Source organism: Macaca mulatta, chromosome 20, assembly GCF_049350105.2.
Source record: "Macaca mulatta isolate MMU2019108-1 chromosome 20, T2T-MMU8v2.0, whole genome shotgun sequence".
Classification (NCBI taxonomy): Eukaryota; Metazoa; Chordata; class Mammalia; order Primates; family Cercopithecidae; genus Macaca; species Macaca mulatta.
This window is the reverse complement of record NC_133425.1, coordinates 16,415,120-16,437,682: the sequence shown is the minus strand read 5'-3', so window position 1 is coordinate 16,437,682 and position 22,563 is coordinate 16,415,120. Positions and strand designations below refer to the sequence as shown.

Genomic DNA, 22,563 nt, shown 5'->3' with positions numbered 1-22,563 from the left:
CAGATCACTTGAGCCCAGGAGTTTGACACCAGGCTGGGTAACTTGGTGAAACCCTGTCTCTACTAAAAATAGAAAAATATCAGCTAGGTGTGGTGGCACATGCCTGTATTGCCAGCTACTCAGGAGGCTGAGATGGGAGGATCACCTGAGCCCAGGAGGCAGAGGTTGCAGTGAGCCAAGATAGTGCCACTGCACTACAGCCTGGGTGATGAAGTGAGATCCTATTTTAAAAAAGAAAAGAGAAAGGAAGGTGGCCTGAATTAGAAAGTGAGAATAGGCCAGGTATACTGGCTCACACATACAATCCCAGCACTTTGGGAGGCCAAGGCAAGAGGACCGCTTGGGGCCAGGAGTTCAAGACCAGACTGGGCAACATAGCAAGACCCTACCTTGACCAAAAAAAAAAACAAAACAAAAAACTTTTTAATAACTTAGACTGGTGTGGTGCAACATATCTGTAGTCCTAGCTACTCCGGAGGCTGACGAAGGAGGATCATGTGAGTCCAGGAGTTTGAGACCGTAGTAAGCTATGATCACCGTACTGCACTCCAGCCTGGGCAAGAGAGGGACACCTTGTCTAAAAAAAAGAAAGTAGGAATGAAGATGGAGGGGACAGAAATGGACTCCAAAAATATCTAGAAGGCAAAATTACCAGAACTTGACGAATTATGACTTTTGGGGTAGGGGAGAGAGAAAAAGGAGGTGAGGACATCTTCTGGGGCTCTACCTTAGGCAATTGGGTGCCACCACCATCCCCATCACCAGAGATAAAGACTTCTAGAAGGTGGCTGGGTGCAGTACCTCATATCTGTAATCCCAGCACACTGGGAGGCCAAAGCAGCTGGAATGCTTGAGCCCAGGAGTTCCAGACCAGCCTGGGCAACCTGGTGAGACCCTATCTCTACAAAAACTAGCTGGGCATGGTGGTGTGTCTATAGTTCCAGCTACTCGAGAGGATTAGGGGCAAGGAGAGGTCGAGGATGCAGTGACCCATGACCATGCCACTGTACTCCAGCCTGGGCAACAGAGCAAGATCCCATCTCAAAAAAAAAAAAAAAGGACTATCAAAAGGAAAACTCGGCCAGGCACGGTGGCTCACGCCTGTAATCCCAGCACTTTGGAAGGCCGAGGCGGGCGGATCACGAGGTCAGGAGATCGAGACCATCCTGGCTAACACGGTGAAACCCCGTCTCTATTAAAAATACAAAAAATTATCAGGGCGTGGTGGCGGGCGCCTGTAGTACCAGCTACTCAGAAGGCTGAGGCAGGAGAATGGAGTGAACTCAGGAGGAAGAGCTTGCAGTGAGCTGAGATCGCGCCACTGCACTCCAGCCTGGGCGACAGCGCGAGACTCCATCTCCAAAAAAAAAGGAAAACTCTTGGGTAGGTGGGTGGGGGGTTCGGGAGAGATAACAAACCTAGTCTCAGACATTCACAGCTTGACATGTCCATAACACACCTACATGCAATATCGGGGCTGAAACTCAGGGTTGAAATTGGGTCAACAATATCCTTTTGAGAGTCATGCGTCTGTAGCTGGTTTTTCTTTTCCTTGTGACAATGAGAGAATCTCCTACGGACTCTGTATGGAACAGAGAAGAATGCCAATATTGGAAAGGTGGGCAATTTAAGAAATGGTAACTGAAGGAGGCAGAGAAGAAACACAGAGAGAGAGAGAGGAGGAGTGACAGAGATGAGAATCAGGAGGTGTGCTGTCCTGGGAGTGGACGGTTTCAAGGGAAAAAAGGGAAACATTCCAGTGTCACAAGGATGCAACAGAGAAGCAGGGAAGATAAGGGCTGGAAAATATCCACGAGGCTGAGCGAAAGTCGGTCACTGGCGGTGTGAGCAAGAAGAGTTTCTACACAGTGGAGGAGGAAAGACGAACTGAGTGCGGGAGTAACTGGAAGGTGAAGAAGAGGAAGGAGATGTAATTCTGGAGAATTACCTAAAAGAAGATGAAACAAATTAGCCAACAGCTAGAGGATGTGGCTGGTAAGGGCCCTGGCTCTCAGGACTTTGAGCTGATTCACAACAGAGGTGAGGGAAGCAAATTTTTTTTTCTTTTCTTTTCTTTTTTTTTTTTTCTTTTTTTTAAGAGATAGGGTCTCAATCTGTCATCCCGGCTGGAGTGCAGTGACACAATCATAGCTCACTGCACCCTTGAACTCCAAGGTGGCAGTGATCCTCCTACATCAGCCTCCTGAGTAACTGGTACTACAGGTGTGCGCCACTATGCCCACCTAATTTTTTTTTTTTAAGAGATGGGGTCTTACTATGTTGCCCAGGCTGGTCTCAAATTCCTGGGCTCGAGCGATCCTCCTACCTCATACTCCCAAAGCACTGGGATTATAGGTGTGAGCCACCACACCCGGCAAGAAAGCAGACTTCTATTAACAGTTGGGCTAATGGTTTGTATACTCCCTGTTGATAGAGTCTGTCTGATGTAATCACCTATATTCTGAATTTATTTGAGGCTCTGAGCTTGTCAAAAGGGCATGAGAAATCCAAATAAGATTGCATCCAGGCTGGATTCAGTGGCTTGCGCCTGTAATCCCAGCACTTCAGGGGGCTGAGGCAGGCGGATCACAAGGTAGGAGTTCAAGACCAACCTGGCCAATATGGTGAAACCCCGTCTCTACTAAAAACACAAAAATTAGGCAGGTGCAGTGGCGGGCACCTGTAGTCCCAGCTACTCAGGTGGCTAAGGCAGGAGAATCGCTTGAACCCAGGAGGTGGAGGTTGCAGTGAGCCGAGATTGCACCACTACACTCCAGCCTGAATGACAGAGCGAGACTCTGTCTCAAAAAAAAAAAAAAAAAAAAAAAGATTGTGTCCAAGGCCAGGCACAGTGGCTCACACTTGTAATCCCAGCACTTTGGGAGGCCAAGGCGGGTGAATCACCTGAGCTCAGGAGTTTGAAACCAGCCTGGTCAACATAGTGAAACCCCGTTTCTACTAAAAATATAAAAATTAGCTGGGCATGGTGGTGTGCACCTGTAATCCCCGCTACTCGGGAGGCTGAGGCGGGAGAATCACTTGAACCCAGGAGGCAGAGGTTGTAGTGAGCCGAGATTGCACCACTGCACTCCAGCCTGGGCACCAGAGCAAGACTCCCTCTCAAAAAAAAAAAAAAAGGTTGTGCCCAAGGTCCCTTCATTCCCTCAGGAGAACTCAGAGGCTGGTGTGTATCCTTGGGGACAAAGGAATGAGCAAAAACCATCACTTTCAAAGATACAACCAACAAGTTATAGTTGTGGTTAAAACATGAAATCATTAGGCTTAACATGTAAGTATCAACACAGACACCACCACTAACTTCTGGTGGAAGTTAATGAGCCTCAACCATGTTGACCCAATGACAGAGGTGGGCCTAATTCACGCAGAACCAGGAAATGCATAATTGTACCTAGATTCAAGCACGGAACTTACTGATAACTCTACATTTGTTGGGACCCATATTCACTTTCAATCCTTTCCCTCATTTAGAGAAAACATGCTATTTCCTGACCCACCCATCCCTCTGGGAAGCAGATTCTCTGAAAGTTTGATCAAGGCAGAAAGGCGAAATGTCATATGCTCAGACGTGGTGGCTCCTGCCTGTAATCCCAGCACTTTGGGAGGCTGAGGCAGGCAGATGACTTGAGGTCAGGAGTTCAGGCAGATGGCTTGAGACCAGCCTGGCCAAGATGGTAAAATCCTGTCTCCACTAAAAATACAAAAATTAGCTGGGTGTGGTGGCAGGCACCTATCATCCCAACTACTCGGGAAGCTAAGGCACAAGAATCGCTTGAACCCAGAAGGCAGAGGTTGCAGTGAGCCACGATCATACCACTGCACTCCAGCCTGGACAACAGAGCAAGACTGCATTTCAAAAACATATAAACAAAAAATAAATGTCATACAAAGCTAATGATTTGTAGTTGTTTTTTTTTTCCAGACGTGCACTCATGTTTCCATCTTCTGTGACAGCACAATATTCCCTTTGGAGAATATCCTACTCATTTCATGAGTTCAGAGGGATCTGACATCATCCTCCGCATCTGGGAGGAGGCATATGCCTACTCATGTCCTTAGTGATCAGCTCACCAGTTAGGCTAACCCACACAGAGCCAGTGACAGAGGTGGGCCTAATTCACGCAGAACCAATGACAGGGTGAGCCTCACCCATGTTGAACCAATGACAGAGGTGGGCCTAATTCACGAAGAATCAATGACAGGGTGAGCCTCACCCATGTTGAGCCAATGACAGAGGTGGGCCTAATTCACGCAGAACCAATAATAGTATGAGCCTAACCCATCCATGCTCAGTCAGTGACAGGTATGGGTCTAACCCATGCTGAGCCAATGACTGGCTTAAGGATGGGCCTAACCCATACTGAGCCAATGAGGGCCCAGGTCCAGACCTTTTGCACAGCTGTCAAAAATGAAACTCTCCTTCCACTAGGGTTGGTAAGGTGGCTGGAGGTAAGCCTGAAACTGCTGGTGGTCATCTTGCTATCAGAAGGGAGAGCCTGCCTGAGAGTGAAGCCAAAACAGAGGAAAGCATAGCCAAGAGATGGAAAGCCTGGGTCCTGACAATATCATTTGAACACCTGGATGCAGCCACACCTGATTTAAGGTTATGAGATAATCAATTCCCTGTCTTGGTTACATCAGTTGGGGTTAGATTTCTGCCACGCAGGAATCCTAATGAATGTATGGAGTCAATGACCTTACTTGCTCAAAGTCAAAAGGGTAGAGTGGTGCCTGGAGCAGTGGCTCACGCCTGTAATCAAAACCCTTTGTGAGGCCGAGGCAAACGGATCACTTGAGGTGAGAAGTTTGAGACCAGCCTAGCCAACATGGTAAAACCCCGTCTCTACTAAAAATACAAAAACAAAAATTAAACAGGCATGGTGGTGCGCACCTATAGTCCCAGCTACTCATAAGGCTGAAGCAGGAAAAATCACTTAAGCCTGAGAGGCGGAAGCTGCAGTAAGCCAAGATCACCGCACTCCAGCCTTCCAGCCTAGGCGACAGAACAAGCCACTCAAAAAAATAAAAAGGGGGTAGAGTGTTAACAGCAGTCATTAACAAGGCCAGGAGCAGCATAAACCTAGGCCAATGACTCCCTGCTCAAGCCATAAGCTCTAATAAGCCCAGATCTCATGTAATATGTTCTCATCAAACCAATTCTATAGCAACAATAGCCCAGGGCCAAGGCATCTATCAATGAGCACTGTGTGGCCATTAAGACATTGGTGGCTGGGTGCAGTGGCTCACGCCTGTAACCTCAACACTTTGGGAAGCCAAGGCAGGCGATTCACCTGAGGTCAGGAGTTCAAGACCAGCCTGGCCAACATGGTGAAACCCCATCTCTACTAAAAATACAAGAAATTAGCCAGGTGTGGTGGCAGTCACCTGTAATCCCAGCTACTCGGGAGGCTGAGGCAGAAGAATCGCTTGAACCCAGGAGGCAGAGGTTGCAGTGAACCAAGATCGCGCCATTGTACCCCAACCTGGATGATAAGAGTGAAACGCTGCCTTAAAAAAAAAAAAAAAAAAGACATTGGTGATCCTATTGAGGGTAGTCTCAGTCCACGGCATGGAAGGTCGTCAGCATACAATAAAGTGAAGAAGTGAGGAACCAGGAACAACAAAAGCACTGACTCCTCCTGAAGTTAGGTAAAAGATGTGCAAGATTCAATGTGATCAGGCCCCTGCATAGTTTTCTACATATTTCCTACCCTACCACCTCTCATTCATTTATGTCCCAACCACACCGCCTTTTTCTCTTCCTTGAACACCCAAGCCTGGCAGGGTGCGGTGGCTCATGCCTGTAATCCCAGTACTTTGGGAGGCCATGGTGGGTAGATCATTTGAAGTCAGGAGTTCAAGACCACCCTGGCCAACATGGTGAAACCCCCTCTCTGCTAAAAATACAAAAATTAGCTGGGTGTAGTGGCACATGCCTGTAATCCCAGCTACTCGGGAGGCTGAAACAGAAGAATCTCTTGAACCCGGGAGGTAGAGGTTGCAGTGAGCCGAGATCCTGCCATCACACTCCAGCCTGGGTGACAGAGCAAGACTCCATCTCAAAAAAAGAAAAGAGTAATAATAATAACAATAATAAAAGAGCTTCTTAAAACACTTATCTTGGCCAGTAAGGTTTAAAAACTTAAGCCTCAGGAAAGAAATGAATCTGAGATGTTTTAGGACGTGCGGCTATTGTGGGACAGGTTCTAATTACAACGGGCTGATGGGAGGGATCTGGTTTTGGATTTCAAGGACTGCGGAGAAACTAAGCAGAGAACTGGATTTATATCACTGCCTGCAAAATCTTTCACCCCAACCGAGAGACAAAAACCACAGGAACGGCATTTCAACCAAAAACCCTTACATTTTAAAAGCTATCCTTAAGGAAGAGAGATGCTGGAGGCGAAGAAGGAAGAAGTAACAGCTGCACTTCACTTTATCATAAAACAGCAATCTTAAAAGTATAAGATTTTTGCCTTTGTCATTTAAAAATGTCAGAGAGAGGCAGGGCACGATGGCTCACGCCTATAATCCCAGCACTTTGGGAGACTGAGGTGGGCAGATTGCTTGAATCTAGGAGTTTGAAACCAGCACAAGGTGAAACCCTGTCTCTACTAAAAATACACAAATCAGCCGGGCATCACGATGCATGCCTGTAGTCCCAGCACTTTGGGAGGCCGAAGCGGGTGGATCGCCTGAGCCCAGGAGTTCGAGACCAGCCTGGGCAACATGGTGAAACCCCATCTCTACTAGAAACACAAAAATTAGCCAGGCGTGATGGAACATGCCTATAATCCCAGCTACTTGGGTGGTTGAGGCAAGAGAATTGCTTGAACCCAGAGGCAGAGGTTGCAGTGAGCGGAGATTGCACCACTGCACTCCAGCCTGGGCAACAGAGCGAGACTCTGTCTCAAAAAATAAATAAATAAATAAATAAACAACATGAAAATGTCAGAAAGTTCTATTGCACTACTCTCTGCGGCAGAAAGCAGGCAAGATGACTTGCAAGGGTTCCCTTATTTTATCAGCATTAAGTACTGAATTTGCCTTCTGTTTGCTGTGTGCTAGACATTTCAAAAATTGTTTGCAAACATTATCCTCTCTAAGCTGTGCAACTGTAAGAGATGGCTAAACAGGACAACCGCTCTGTTTCTTGGAAGCAGAAACACTGTAGGCCTTGGTCATCTCTAAATGTGCATGTGAGCAGCCGAGGCAAACTAGATCCAAGTTCAAGGGGTCTTTGCATTCAAGTCCAAGGCTTCCCAGGGGTTGCAAACTGACTGACTGGAGATTAGATTCACTTGTTTCATTTGGCCCACACAGTCTTTCCTTTTTTTTTTTTTTTTTTGAGTCAGAATCTTACTGTGTTGCCCAGGCTGGAGTACAGTGGTATGATCTCAGCTCACTGCAACCTCCGCCTCCCAGGTTCAAGCGATTCTCCTACCTCAGCCTCCCTAGTAGCTATGATTACAGGTGCACGTCATGACACCTAGCTAATTTTTTGTATTTTTAGGAGAGACGGGGCTTCGCCATGTTGGCCAGGCTGGTCTCAAACTCCTGACCTCAGGTGATCTGCCCGCCTAGGCCTCCCAAAGTGCTGGGATTACAGGTGTGAGCCATCGTGCCCGGCCCTCACACAGTGTTTTAAAAGGCACTGTAATAGACAGGTGTTAATACCTGGTCTCAGTATATGCAACTTTGCGCCTGCTATCTTAAAAATGGATCCCACGCCAGGCGCGGTGGCTCAAGCCTGTAATCCCAGCACTTTGGGAGGCCGAGACGGGCGGATCACGAGGTCAGGAGATCGAGACCATCCTGGCTAACACAGTGAAACCCCGTCTCTACTAAAAAATACAAAAAAAAAACTTAGCCGGGCGAGGTGGCATGCGCCTGTAGTCCCAGCTACTCGGGAGGCTGAGGCAGGAGAATGGCGTGAACCCGGGAGGCGGAGCTTGCAGTGAGCTGAGATCCGGCCACTGCACTCCAGCCTGGGTGACAGAGCGAGACTCCGTCTCAAAAAAAAAAAAAAAAAAAAAAAAAAAAGGATCCCACAGGCATTTATTTCATCTGTGTGCCACTAACCTGCATTCTTAATACACCATCACACCATCAGCTCTGCCCCAGCAGCTCTGTGGACAAATCTGATGGGAGCATGCAAGAAACAATGACAAACTAGGACCCAGTGGGACAAAAAGTATCTATTTTGCACAACTGAGATCTATGCCTCCTTCAAAAATTTGTTTCTGGCCAGGTGTGGTGGCTCACGCCTGTAATCCCAGCACTTTGGGAGGGTGAGGTAGGCAGATCACTTGAGCTCAGGAGTTCGAGACTAGCCTGGGCTACATGGTGAAACCCCATCTCTACCAAAAATACAAAAAACTAGCCGGGTGCAGTGATGCACACCTGTGGTCCCAGCTACTCAGGAGGCTGAGGTGAGAGGATCACTTGAGCCTGGGAGGCGGAGGTTGCAGTGAGCCAAGATCACCCCACGGCACTCCAGCCTGGGTGACAGAGCGAGAATCCGTCTCAAAAAAGAAAAAAAAAAGTTGTTTCCACATGCTTTTTTTTTTTTTTTTTTGCATGTTTTACATGATTAAAGCTAAGAAAAAAGTCTGAAAATACACTTGAGACACACACCTCTGATTTTAAAACTCTGGAAAAAAAGCAAAGCAATCTCTTTCAGCTTTCCTCTGAGAGAAGAAAGCCAGCACAGCTAGTCAGGAGCAATAAACATAAAGAAACCATCAATAATTAACTCATCACCCTTCTCCATCCCCACTCCGTATCCTTCCCAATCAAAACAAACAGAAGAGCGGGAGGGAAGGGAAAGAAGCTGCCAAATGTCCGTACATGCTCCGACAGCCAGGACGCAGGCTTTGCATTTTGCAGAAGTGACATCACTAGGGTAACATCAGTCAAGAGTCAGCAAGCCTGGCTTCTGTCTTTGTGCTTTCCAAGTTTATAATGATCAGCCTACAAAAATACTTAGGCCGGCAAGGATCCATGTTCAAAGATGCACACCATCATTCACTAATGTGGAAAACTGGAAACCTCAATGTCAACAGAGGACTGAATGGAAAACGATGCAGTTGTTAAGAACTGTATGTACTAATATGGAAGAAAGCTCACGATATGTTACAAATGGGTGCCCATTTTTGTTTACTTCCCTCTCTCTGCACACAGAATAGAAAAGGGTCTGGAGGATGCACCAGAATGGGGGTAAAGCAAGCCCTGTGGATATGTACCTGACACACTGCTTTAAGATACACTACATATACATCTATACAGTAAGCACAGATTGCTTTAGAGATTTTAAAAAGCTTAGGCCAGGCGCCGTGGCTCTCTCCTAACCCAGCACTTTGGGAGGCTGAGGCAGAAGGATCACTTAAGCCCAGGAGTTCGAGACCAGCCTGGGCAACATAGTGAGACCCCTATCTCTACAAAAAATTTTAAAAATTAGCCAGGTATGGTGGCATGTACCTTTAGTCCCAAATACTTGGGAGGCTCAGGCAAGAGGATTGCTTGAGCCTGAGAGGTCGAGACTGCAGTGAGCTGTGATTGCATCACTGTGCTCCAGCTTGGGCGACAGAGTGAGACCCTGTCTCAAAAAACAAACAAACAAAAACTTGGACAAAAAATAAAATAGCTATTGTTCCAGGATAATTTTATTCTACTGAACCAAGTTCCAGGGAAAGAATTTTTCCTACCGTGGTTTTGCCTCCTCCATCCCTTTTCAAACATTTCTTGAACACATACTAAGTGCTGGGCACTGCTTAAGGGGGCAGACGGAAAGCACCTACATCCATTGCACGAGGTACACACATAGTACTAGCTGCAGGCACAAACTTTCTGTACACAGGCATGCTCATGTTAGGAAATTACCTTGTGAGGAAAAGGAGTGTCATTTCTCAGTTCACACATTCTAAGGCAAAAGAACACACTTTGGGCTGGGTGCAGTGGCTCATGCCTCTAAGTAATCTCAGCACTGTGGGAGGCCCAGACAGAAGGACTGCTTGAGCCCAGGAATTTGAGACCAGCCTGGGCAACAAAGCAAGATTCTGCCTCTACATAAAAAAAAAGAATAATGATAGGGTCGGGTGCAGTGGCTCATGCCTGTAATCCCAGCACTTTGGGAGGCCGAGGCGGGCAGATCATGAGGTCAGAAGTACAAGACCAGCCTGGCCAAAATGGTGAAATTCCATCTCTACTAAAAATTAGCTGGGCATGGTGGCACACACCTGTAATCCCAGCTATTCAGGAGGGTGAGGCAGAAGAATCACTTGAACCCGGGAGGCTGAGATTGCCGGGAGGCTGAGGTTGCAGTGAGCCGAGATCGCGCCACTGCACTCCACCCTGGGCAACAGAGCAAGACTCCGTCTCTAAATAAATAAATAAATAAAATAAAAGAATACACTTTGGAAACAAAAATAACATCCAACAGAATAAGTCAAGTTAATAAACTGTTATCCAACATGGGATAAAATATATGAATCAAAGGCCCCTGAGACTTCAGCGGCACAGATCATCTGCATTTAATCCTACACAAAACACACACTAAGAAGAAAGGCTCAAAATGGGTTGTAGGCTGGGAACGGTGGCTCACGCCTGTAATCCCAGCACTTTGGGAGGCTAAGGCGGGCAGATCACGAGGTCAGGAAATCGAGACCATCCTGGCTAACATGGTGAAACCCCATCTCTACTGAAAAATAGAAAAAATTAGCCGGGTGTGGTGGCACGCACCTGTAGCCCCAGCTACTCCAGAGGCTGAGGCAGGAGAATCGCTTGAACCCGGAAAACGGAGGTTGCAGTGAGCCAAGATAAAAAAGCCACTGCACTCCAATCTGGGCGACAGAGTGAGACACTGTCTCAAAAAAAAAAAAAAAAAAAGGGAGGGGGTTGTATACCAATGAGGTGATGGAGGCTGGGGTGGTCGGGTAACAAGAGGCTTCGGGAATAGCTGGAATCTAATTAATCTTCAAAACACCCGACCCATGCCCTAAAATACCATCCTGTTCTAGAATACACTATAACAAAACTAAAAATGATGAACCTGCCCAGGTCGTGCTGCAAAGGCCTTTTCTTTAAAACGTTAAAAGGGGCCTCGGGCTCAAAGTAGAAATTAAGAGACATAACCTGGTACTAACCACGGACAAAGCCATCAAGGAAGCTCAGGCCCTCAGGAGGCAGAAAGCCTGAGATGGCTCAGAAAAGATAAAGTCGCCTCCCCAAAAGCGATGTCAAGGTGACAGCGGGGTTTCCCAGGACCTCAGAGAGGCAGGTGAGCCCAGCCATCACTCAAGCTGCGGAATAAGCATTTTCGTCCTTTACCCAATCCGTCCCCAATGTGCTGTCAGAAGAAACCCGAACCGTCCTGCGGCAGAGACTGGAGCAAAGCGAGAGGAGACTGCCCCAAACATGTTCCCGGAGGGAGGGAGCGGGGGGAGGTTTTTGGAAAGAGGCCTGCAGGGGCGGGACAGTGGGTGTGAAGGCAGGGGTAGCGCTGCAATCGGGGTGTCTAGGGTCGCAGGGAAGGGGGTGGCAGGATGGAGGGGTAGGAGAGAGAAAGAGAAAAGAGACGAGGGGCATCTAGGAAAGGAGTATGGGGAGGGAGGAAGAGGAGAAAGAGGATGGAGCCTGGCAGCGGGGGTTTGGGGAAGGGCAAGGCTGAACCACCCAGGAAGTCCCGGAAGGAGGAGAGGGCAACCGGGTGGAAGAGAGACCAGCGCAGAAAGAGAAACAAAGTTGCCAAGGGCGAGGGGCGGGCGCGAGGGACGCACGGGTGGCAAGGCACTCAGTGTCTAACTTTTTAGGACCGGAGGCTCCAGGGAGGCGGGATTTTGGAGCCCGGGGACCGGGGGAATCCAGGCGGCCGGGAAGCGACCCGCAAGCCAGGGGCGTGGGGGTACCTGCCAGGCGGTGGCCCGGGGTTCCGGGGTCCTGGGGCGGGGCAGAGGAGCCTTCCCAGTTGCGGAGGAGGTCCCGGGCAGCCACCCCGACCCCAGCCCGGCGCAGCCCCGCACTTACCGGTGCAGGCGCGGCGAAGACAAGGCGGCGGCGGCGGCGGCTGTGAGGGGCGGTGCGGCCCCGGCCCTCCGGACCCCGCCCCCGCCCCGGAGCCCGCAGCCGGCGCCGCCCATTGGCTGCTGCTCCACGGTACCGCGTCCGCCTTGGCCAATCAGCGCAGAGCAGCGTCGTTTGGAAACTTTTTTCCCAGGCCGGGCGCGGCGGGGCCACGCGGCGGAGGCTCCTGGCCCGAGGGGGGCTTGGGAGGCGCCGGCTGCCGGGCGCTGGGCTGGGGCGGGCGGGTCTTGGAGATGCTGCAGGACGCTGCCTGGACACCCGGGAAATGGGTTTGGGCTTGCGGGCCGCGCATTTCAGGAAAATAAGCCGGCCTCTTCTTCACTCCGATTGCATTTTCCCGTTTTTGCACTTTCCCCAAATCAGAAGGAAAGACAAAGATTCAGGCCCACTGGAGCTAGCAGTGCCCCGTGCCCTTCCTACTCTTTTACATCCAAAGTGAATCTTCAGCATCATTATCTTCTCCAGAGGCAAGAGAACTTAGTGCACAAGAATTTGGTCATAAGCTTGGCTTTGAGTCCTAGCTCTGCCCCTTACTAACTGTGTGATCTTGGGAAAGTTGTTTGGCCTCTATGATTCCGTTTCCTCGCCTCTATGACTCCGTTTCCTCATCTATAAAACGCCATTATGGGTCTGGCGCGGTGGTCACGCCTGTAACCCCAGCACTTTGGGAGGCCAAGGCAGGTGGATCAAGAGGGCAGGAGTTCAAGACCACCCTGGCCGACATGGTGAAACCCCGTCTCTACTAAAGATACAAAAAATTAGCTTGATGTGGTGGCGCGCGCCTGTAATCCCAGCTACTCAGGAGGCTGAGGCAGGAGAATCGCGGGAACCCGGGAGGTGGAGGTTGCAGTGAGCCGAGATCACACCACTGCACTCTAGCCTAGGCTACAGGGCAAGACTCCGTCTTAAAGAACAAACAAACAAAAGACAAAAAAACGACATTATGCAGAGGACTAAATGAGTTAACAGCATTTGTAAAAACGTTTACAACAGAAATTTTAACATAGTAAGTACAATATATGTATTTGTTAAATAATCTTGATTTTATTTATTTATTTATTTTGAGATGAAGTCTCCCTCTGTCTCCCAGGCTGGAGTGCAGTGGCCTGATCTCCACTCACTGCAACCTCCGCCTTCTGAGTTCAATTAATTCTCCTGCTTCAGCCTCCCGAGTAGCTGGGATTACAGGCCCACATCACCACACCTGGCTAATTTTTGTATTTTCAGTAGAGGCGGGGTTTCACCATGTTGGCCAGGCTGGTCTCAAATCCTTGACCTCAGGTGATCCACTCACCTCGGCCTCCCAAAGTGCTGGGTACAGGCATGAGCCACCGCACCCTGCCTGATGATCATGATTTTTAAATGTGTGTGTGTGCCAGGCACAATTCTCACAGCAACCCTAATTGTTTACTAACAAATTTAAAAAGAATTTTTTTTCTTTTTTTTTGAGACGGAGTTTCCCCTCTCGTTGCCCAGGCTGGAGTGCAATGGCGTGATCTCGGCTCACTGCAATGTCCGCCTCCCAGGTTCAAACGATTCTCTTGCCTCAGTCTCCCTAGTAGCTGGGATTACAGGCGCCCACCACCACGCCCAGCTAATTTTTTGTATTTTTAGTAGAGACACAGTTTCACTATGTTGGCCAGGCTGGTCTCGAACTCCTGACCTCAGGCGATACACCTGCCTCAGCCTCCCAAAGTGCTGGGATTGCAGGCGTGCGCCACCATGCTTGGCTGGAATTTTTTTTTAACTTTTCTTCCAAAACATCTTGTCATAACATGTTCATTAACAAACATGGAGCATTCTGGTTAGTGGGTACAAAAATAGAGTTAGAATGAATAAGATGTAGTATATGGAAGCACAAGAGGGCTACAGTCCACAACAATGTATTGTACATTTTTAAATAACTAAAGGAGTATAAGTGGAGTGCTTGTAACACAAAGAAAGAATAAATGCTTGAGGTGATGGACACCCATTTACCCTGATGTGATTATGATGCATTGTATGCCTGTATCAAAATATCTCATGTACTCCATAAATATAAACACCTACTGTGTGCTCATACAAACTAAAAATATGTATATTATTATCCAGCTTTTTTTTTTTTTTTTTGAGACAGTCTCACCCTGTGACATAGGCTGGAGTGCAGTGGCACAATCTGCTCACTGCATCCTGGACCTCCCAAGTAGCTGGGACCACAGGTGTGCACCACCACACCCAGCTAAGTTTTACGTTTTTGGTTTTTTTTTTTTTTTGTAGGGACGTGGATCTCACTATGTTGCCCAGACTGGTCTCGAACTCCTGGGCTCAAGGGATCCTCCTGCCTCAGTCTCCCTCCCAAAGTGCTGGGATTATAGGCTGAACCACAGCACCTGGCATTATGAGCATTCTTCTGTACAATGCACCCTTACAGCACAGTGAACACGTCAGACAAGGTACCTGGCCTCAAAGGGCTTATATTGTTAACAGAGAAACACACTAAATCCATAAGCAGAAAAAGTAACATTTCAGATCTTGATAAGTGCTATGACTAAGGCAAGCTCGTTTGATAGAAAAGGGCTGGGAGGGGTCACTTCAGATACTATGGTCAGGGAAGGCCACTATAGAGAGGCAACCATGCAATTGAACCACAGATGATGCACCATAGGAAAGCATTTTATTGTATCCATGTTAAAGATGAGGAAATAAAGGTGCAGGAAGTTAATTGAGTTGCCTGAGGTCTTACAACTAGTAATTAACAAATCAGGCTTCAGAGCTGGCTCTGACTCCTAAACCCTCCTTCTGTAGCACTATGCTGGAGGCAAAGAGATCTTAGCCATTACAGGGTCTCCCACCCCACTCCTGCCTTCCTGCTGTCCTTAGAATAGCCTTTCTCAAATTCTACTTTGGACTCCTTGCTAATTCCTAAAAACTGCTTAGAGGCAAAAAGGGGAACCCCACCACCTATCAACAGGCTTAAGGAAAGTACCAAATGTCTTTCAGGAAACTTCCCAAACATAAATGAATCATTTACATCCTGCTTCACACTTTACTACCTCTGATGCCTTGCCCCTTGGAATTTTATTTTATTTTATTTTGAAACAGAGTCTCACTCTGTTGCCCAGGCTGGAGTGCAGTGCTGCAATCTAGGCTCACTGCAACCTCCGCCTCCTGGGTTCAAGAAGATTCTCCCGCCTCAGCCTCTCAAGTAGCTGGGATTACAGGTGTTCACCACCATGCCCAGCTAATTTTTCTATTTTAGTAGAGACGGTGTTTCACCATGTTGGCCAGGCTGGTTTCGAACTCCTGACCTCAAGTGCTCCAGCCGCCTCAGCCTCCCAAAGTGCTGGGATTACAGGCGTGAACCACCACACCAAGCCTCCCCTTAGGAATTTTATTATTTACTTATTTATTGAGATGGAGTCTCACTCTGTCACCCAGGCTAGAGTGCAGTGGTGCGATCTCTGCTCATTGTAACCCCCACCTCCTGGTTCAAGTGATTCTCCTGCCTCAGCCTCCCAAGTAGCTGGAATTATTCCCCCCTTGGATTTTTTTGTTTTATTTTGTTTTGACAGAGTCTCACTCTGTCACACAGACTGGAGTGCAGTGGCGCGATCTCAGCTCACCGCAACCCCTTCCTCCTGGGTTCAAGCGATTCTCCTGCCTCAGATTCCTGAGTAGCTGGGATTACAGATGTGTACCACCATGCCCAGCTAATTTTGTAGTTTTAGTAGAGACAGGGTTTCACCACGTTGGCCAGGCTGGCCTCAAACTCCTGACCTCAACTGATCTACTCGCCTCAGCTCTCCCAAAGTGCTGGGATTACAGGCGTGAGCCACTGCGCCTGGACCCCCTTGGAATTTTATTTGGCCCTAACCATTCTGTGAGGTTTCTGGACAGGAACTAATCACCTCACCTTACAGAGAAATTGAAGCACAAACTGATGAGGTACTGGTGTTGCCTAAATGGCTTTGATCAAGGCATTTAAACTAGTTGGTTCTCAATTTCCCAAATTTTCCATAAAGAAAAAAGAGAGGGCATTGAAATGATAATCATTAAAGTCTTATTTGGGAAAAACATTTAGGGAAATAGGTTTGTCATTGGGTAAAACCTTAAAAATGAAAGGAGCCGGGCGCGGTGGCTCAAGCCTGTAATCCCAGCACTTTGGGAGGCCGAGACGGGCGGATCACGAGGTCAGGAGATCGAGACCATCCCGGCTAATACGGTGAAACCCCATCTCTACTAAAAAATACAAAAAAAAAAAAACTAGCCGGGCGAGGTAGCGGGCGCCTGTAGTCCCGGCTACTCGGGAGGCTGAGGCAGGAGAATGGCGGGAACCCGGGAGGCGGAGCTTGCAGTGAGCTGAGATCCGGCCACAGCACTCCAGCCTGGGTGACAGAGCCAGACTCCGTCTCAAAAAAAAAAAAAAAAAAAAAAAAGAAAGGAAATTTTTGGTGTACTTTAAAATGTTTCTCTTGTTCTTTTTAAATTCAATTTGTTTCCCTTGTAGCTTTGGAATATGGCTGAGCAGATAACTCAATTTAACTTCCTTAGGTACTTCCATGATCATTTACTAATTCAAACCACTGAACCTAACACAGGCAGAAGATTGGTTTCTGGGGAGAAACTCCTTTAATAACAGCTTGGTTAGTTGAAAAGCTGAATTGCATGTAAAGTAGCTACTTAAATAGCACACACAAAAGTCTTTCGGTTTTAATAAATGTGAAGATTATAATTTGGACAGGGGAAAAACTGAAAGTTACTTGTACTCTCTAAAGTTTTCCCAGCAAAGAAATAGGATTACAATTAATAGAGGGTATATACTTAAAACGTATCTTAAGAGAAAATTTATGTATTTTGATTCATAATTGTCTCCTTTCAAGGGCTACTATTCTTTGCTTAGGCTCATAGTCTTTAGAAAGCAGCAATAAAATTACATTTCTTTTAAAAGGATTTGTAATTCAGACTTTTATTCAGACTTCCACTTAATACGACTGTTTTAAAAATTTTTTTTAAATAGACACAAGTGTCACGCCATGTTCCTCAGGCTGGTTTTAAACACCGAGCCTCAAGGGATCCTCCTGTCTCAGCCTCCCAAAGTGCTGGGATTATGGGCATGAGTCACCATGCCCTGGGCATTTTTAATCACTACATTTATGCGTTGTGAGTAGTTACAGCTCTGGACTCAAAAGAATGCCAAGCTAAGTCAAACAACATGTGTCTGCTTGGTAAAAAGGAATCTAAAAGAAAAATATACATATAAAGAAAATGTGGTCAGGCTCGTTGGCTCAGCCCTGCAATCCTAAAGAGGCCGAGGAAGGAGGATCACTTGAGGCTAGGAGTTCGAGACCAGCCTGGCCAACATGGCAATATCCCGTCTCTGCTAAAAACACAAAAATTAGCCGGGCATGGTGGTGGGCGCCTGTAATCCTAGCTAGTCGGGAGGCTGAGGCATGAGAATCGGTTGAACCCAGCAGGCGGAGGCTGCAGTAAGCCAAGATCCTACCACTGCACTCCAGCCTGGGCAGTGAAGCAAGACTATGTCTCCAAAAAAAAAAAACTAAAAAGGAAATGTGTCTGCATTCTTTTATGTTTTCTGGCTAAAAACTATTTTTTTTTTTAAAAAATTAGAAACCCACGATTACCTTGTTTCTTTTTTAAGATTTTTAGTTAATACGGCTTGTGTTGAGACATGCTCAACTTAAATAAAATGGGGGCGAAAACACCTGTGAAGAGTAGCATATTTGCTTGGTACTCTGAAAAAAACCAAAACGCTAGAAACAGGTTTTTCATCTAATCTCCACTTGGAAAATACTACCTATACACAGACACAATGCAGATTTTTTTCTTTCTTTTCTAAATAGCGATGGAGTTTCACTGTTTCCCAGTCTAGTCTCAAATTTATAGGCTCAACAGATCCTCCCTCCGTAGCCTCTCAAAGTATTGGGATTACAGGCCTGAGCCACTGCGCCCAGCCCACAGTCAAGATTTAGTCAGCAGTAATAAATACCTACGCAGGGAGAGGATGTGTGCTTGTCATCTGCCTTCTGGAAAATTAAATACAGACACAAAGGATTCTTCAGTTACATGTCTGATCTTGCCCTCCACAATACCCATCTACAAGAATGTTTACAGGGACGTGTTAATCCCCACGTAATGGGGGTTGCCTATTGAGATAACCTCCCAGTGAGGATTTTTTTGGGGGAAAATGTTCTTGTTTGGCAATTTCGACTTACTGATTCTTTTGCAAAGTCAACTTGTTTCTGGGCAAACTTTAAAAATAAACTTCTAAGGTAGCATTCAGCTAGCAGTTAGCACATCCTAAATTGTGTCTAGATTTAATTTACACAATATGTGCTTTGTTTTTCTCCTAATTTGCAACAGAAAATAGTAAGCAGCTGGTAGTTTCAGAAATCACCCTTTTGCTGAGTCTTAAAATTTTTTCATTCCAGGGAAACGTGAAGATTGTGGGACGCTATTTAAAAAAAAAAAAAAAAAAAAAAAGCAAACCACACGGCGTATCTGGCCACCTAAGACATAAAAGTATTTGAAACTAACCATAAGGTCTCCTTTCTGCTCGCCCAACCTGTCACTGGAAACGCAGTATTCATTTGTCACCAGCTTTGGAGCAGGGCTTTTACAGATAACGTTTTCTTGCCAAAGTCCCCCACAATCTCTTGATTCTTGGTGGCAACGTCCAGTTGAGTCTTTGCATACCCTTTATTTTTGCCAGTTGGGTAGCAACTTTGCGAGAACCCCGGGGGACCTCGCAGGAAGCCGGGTTGGCAGTTATTTTTTTTCTTCACTTGCCACTAGGTTGCACTAGATTTAGGATGCTGGGGAATATGCGCCATTTAATTTTTAAAAATAAAGTAGGACCATCACGTGACGAGACCTGAGCGAGGGGGTAAAAAAAAAAAAGCAGAAACGATCGGGTTTTTCATTGAAATTCCGTTCAAACCGCCTTCCCTCCAAAGCCTGAAAAGAGCCGAATTCTATTAAATCCTGGTTGGCAGGTTTTTTCCTCGGATCCACGTCACGAGCTCTCTCATTCTCCGCTTCAAGGTTCCTTTCGACTCCACAACGTGAAGCCAGGGGGAAGGCCTCCTTAAACTGGGGGTTTTCGCCAAAAAAGCCAGGGTCACCCCCCGGGAAAGTCCCTATTTAGGGGTTTATCGGGAGGGGACTGAGCCTGACGAGGCTGCAGGGCCGCGAGGCCCCGCCCCCCCCGGGGTTCCCAGCATGCCCCGCGCGGACAGGACGCGGCGGAGGAGGCGGGGCGAGGAGGGGGCGGGGCGAAGGGGAGAGAAGGGCGTCGGTTTTGCGACAGGGGCGGTGCGGTGCGGAAGCGGAAGTGGAGGGTGCGCTTGGCGGCGGCGGCGGGAGCTGCGGAGTCGGGAATCAAAACAAAGGGCCTGGGGGGGCGGGGGGAAGGCGGCGGGGCCGGAATGTGAGCGGAGGTGGAGCCGGCGGCAGAGGTGAGTTTGCAGACAGCGCTGCGACCAGACCCCAGCAGGCTCTGTTCCGGGGCCAGCGGGGCGGGACGGAGGACAGTACCCCCTCTTTCCCCTGGTGGGATGGTGGTGGAGGGGGCAGGTTGGCTAACTGGGACGCGCCAGTCGGCCCCCCCAAGAAAGAGTTGGCTTGTCTCCCTTTCGGGTCCATTCACTGCTGTCACTGTTGGCGCCGCTGTTCCCCTTCGAGGGTATTTGGCTCCCCGCCCGCCCCTGTCTGTCTGACCCCCAGAGGGGCCCTCCAGGAGTGAAGTGCACAGCTGGAAGGTTAAGAGAGAAGGAAAGGGGCGGGTGTTTTTGCAACACCCTCCCCCCTCCGCGGCCGTTTTGCATTCTCCTCGGCCTTTTAGCAAGCCGTAGGGTGTAGTCTCAGGGTTGACAGATAGTGTTTAGGGCTTCAGCCACTCTCACTAGTAGTTGTAACGCGACCTCTTGATACACCTTTTAGAGTTTCTCAAGCACCTTTACGGTAATACCAAGAGTTGTCCAATTGCATTTGTATCTATTGGACTTCTCTGAGCGGTAAATCTCTGAGCGGTAAATATTCTTCTGTTTTGCAAATCGGTGTATTGAAACCTAAATTGTCTTCCTAGATATTTATTAAGCTTTATTCGTTCAACAGTTTTTTATTGAAATGTGCCAGGCATTGTACTAAGGGCAGGAGACGGAATAGTGAATAAGGAAACATAGTCTCTGCTGTCATGGAGTTTATATTCTAAATGGGGAGAAAGATAATAAAATAAGCTAAAAAGGCCACTTTAAACACAGAGCTATGGGGGAGAAAACGGTAATGGGATGGAGTGGTGTGGGGTCAAGGACTAGATTGGGTGCTAAAGAAACACCGTTTGCTAAATGTTCCCTGTGATTATCCAAACAACGGCCTTGTAAGGTGGTTTCTATTATTGTCACACCCATTTTAGAGATGGGATCTGAGGTTCAGAGAGATTGTGAGTTGTCCAAAGCTGCACCACGGTAGAATTGGAGACCAAAATGCAGACAGTCGACAGAGTCAACCGAATTGCTCAAAAGAGTTGGAGAGAGTGACAGAAAGGAGACCGTCACTCAAGTCAAACAGAACCTGCTTTTGGCTATCTAAGTTGCTTCGTGGATAATATTTGGGAAATTTTCAGGGTGCAGGCACCTGAAAGTTTTTACTTTTAATCGCTTGTATTGTGCAGTATTGAAGGCACCTTGGTGTAGTGGAAAGGGGTGAACAAACCTAATTTTGTGTCAGGCTCGCTACAAAACTTCATTAGGTTTGTGTTTCCCCCTCTGCAAAAATGTAGCTGATTTCTCCCCTGTCTACCTCACAGAATTATTGCGAAAATTATGTAAGTGTTTCCCACCGTCTGGGTTTTTTTCATTATATTCCTTGTGCCAAGCACAGACCTGCTGCATAGTAGATACTAAGTAAATATTTGCTGAATGAAGACATAAGTAATGTTAAATGAAAATACCTTGTAAACTAGATTATACTGTAAATGTCAGCTCACTTTCAGGATTTGGCTTTGAAGAAGTTTGAGAAAATGTTTAAGTTGTGTACACCTTGAATATCACAGATGCTTAGGATTTTGAGGGGAGCTTTTTGGGGGACATAAAACCTGTATCTAATAGGAAAAGCAAGAGTCGTAATTTACTATCAGTGGTAGCAGTTAAATCCATCCCTGTCTCCAAATTAACCACTCCCAATAGTGTGTAGTGGGTAAATGGTGTGCTTTATTAATTAAATTCTTCATTCAACTAATGTTTACCTTGGATTTACAGAATAGAGGGCATTTTGGTTGGCACAAGAGATGTAGTGGTGAAAATAGACAGTGGGGTTCATGTATCTAATTTTTTTTTTTCTGTGTAATGCAGTGGCAGGGGAGAAATTAGCCACATTTTACATAGGAGGAAACAGAAACTTCAAAACGAAAATTTTTTTAGAGATGGAATCTCACTCTGTTGCCCACGCTGAAGGGCAGTGGCCCAATCATAGTTCACTGCAGCCTCAAATTCTTGGGCTCAAGAGATCCTCCCACCTCAGTCTCTCCAGTAGCTGGGACTAGGTGCACGCTGCCACACCATGCTAATTTTTTAAACTTTATTTTATTTTAGAGCTGTGATCTTGCTGTGTTGCCCAGGCTGACAAAAGAGCCACATAGTAAATAGAGGCTTTGTGGGCCATACAGTCTCTTTACAGAAACTCTCTTGGCAGCTCTGCAGTTGGAATGCAAAAGCAGCCATAGGCAGTATTTAAATGAATGAGTGTGTCTGTGTCCCAGTAAAACTTTATTTATGGACACTGAAATTTGAATTCATGTAATTTTGTTTGTTTTTGAGATAGGGTCTCACTCTGTCGCCCAGGCTGCAGTGCAGTGGCACAATCACAGCTCACTGCAGCCTCGACCTCCTGGGCTCAAGCGATCCTCACACCTCAGCCTCCCAAGTAGCTGGGACTACAGGCTTGCACCACCATGCTCAGCTAATTTTTTGTATTTTTTGTAGAGATGGGGTTTTGCTGTGTTGCCCAGGCTGGTCGGGAACTCCTGGGTTCAAGTGATCCACCCACCTTGGCCTCCCAAAGTGCTGGGTTTATAGGCCTGAGCCACGCTAGGGTGGCTCGCTTGCATTTATTGTTAAGACCTGTAAGAGTGTTGTTGCCCTGGCATAGATATGACACATCTGCGACTTGAGATTTTTCTATCAGTTAGATTTTCAGTGATATATCAGATTGCACTTTCATCCTTAGTAAACTAAGAAATTGGTTCAATTTGTTCTGTAGCAAATCAGATTCAAAGTCCACAGAGGCCACTTAGTTTGGACCTTCCATGCTCAGATCAAAGAAACAGTGCAAGACGTTGTTCTTAAATCACTTTTAAAATCTTACACATAGTTGTTAATGAGGATGTGGTGGTGGCTCTTTTACTCAGGTTAGATGCTCTCTTCTGTTAACTTTTGACTTTCCTGAGCAGAGTCTTTAAGGAGAGAGAGC

General features: G+C 47.2%; 2 protein-coding genes and 1 non-coding gene across 50 annotated transcripts in view; 1 reads left to right on the top strand and 2 right to left on the bottom strand.

Moving 5' to 3' along the window:
* NDE1 (nudE neurodevelopment protein 1) overlaps nucleotides 1-19,324 on the bottom strand; it is an 83,973-nt gene extending 64,649 nt beyond the window's left edge. For 20 of the 36 annotated variants that reach the window (XR_013410947.1, XR_013410963.1, XR_013410965.1 and 17 more), the window contains exon 1: nucleotides 12,043-12,074. Coding sequence is in view for 1 of the 36 variants with exons in the window: in XM_077984037.1 (XP_077840163.1) it covers nucleotides 5,404-5,552 (149 nt within the window). In the remaining 35 variants the exon portion in view is untranslated. 36 annotated transcript variants of the gene reach the window in all.
* Nucleotides 19,210-19,272, bottom strand: MIR484 (microRNA mir-484). The gene has a single exon (NR_032535.1). It is a non-coding gene; the product is annotated as a microRNA mir-484 (primary transcript).
* Nucleotides 19,325-19,417: 93 nt separating the features above from the next.
* Nucleotides 19,418-22,563, top strand: part of MARF1 (meiosis regulator and mRNA stability factor 1) — a 48,096-nt gene continuing 44,950 nt past the window's right edge. For all 13 annotated transcript variants that reach the window (XM_077987125.1, XM_077987124.1, XM_077987122.1 and 10 more), the window contains exon 1: nucleotides 19,418-19,553. The gene's annotated coding sequence lies outside the window, so the exon portion shown is untranslated. The remainder of the gene's footprint in view (nucleotides 19,554-22,563) is intronic.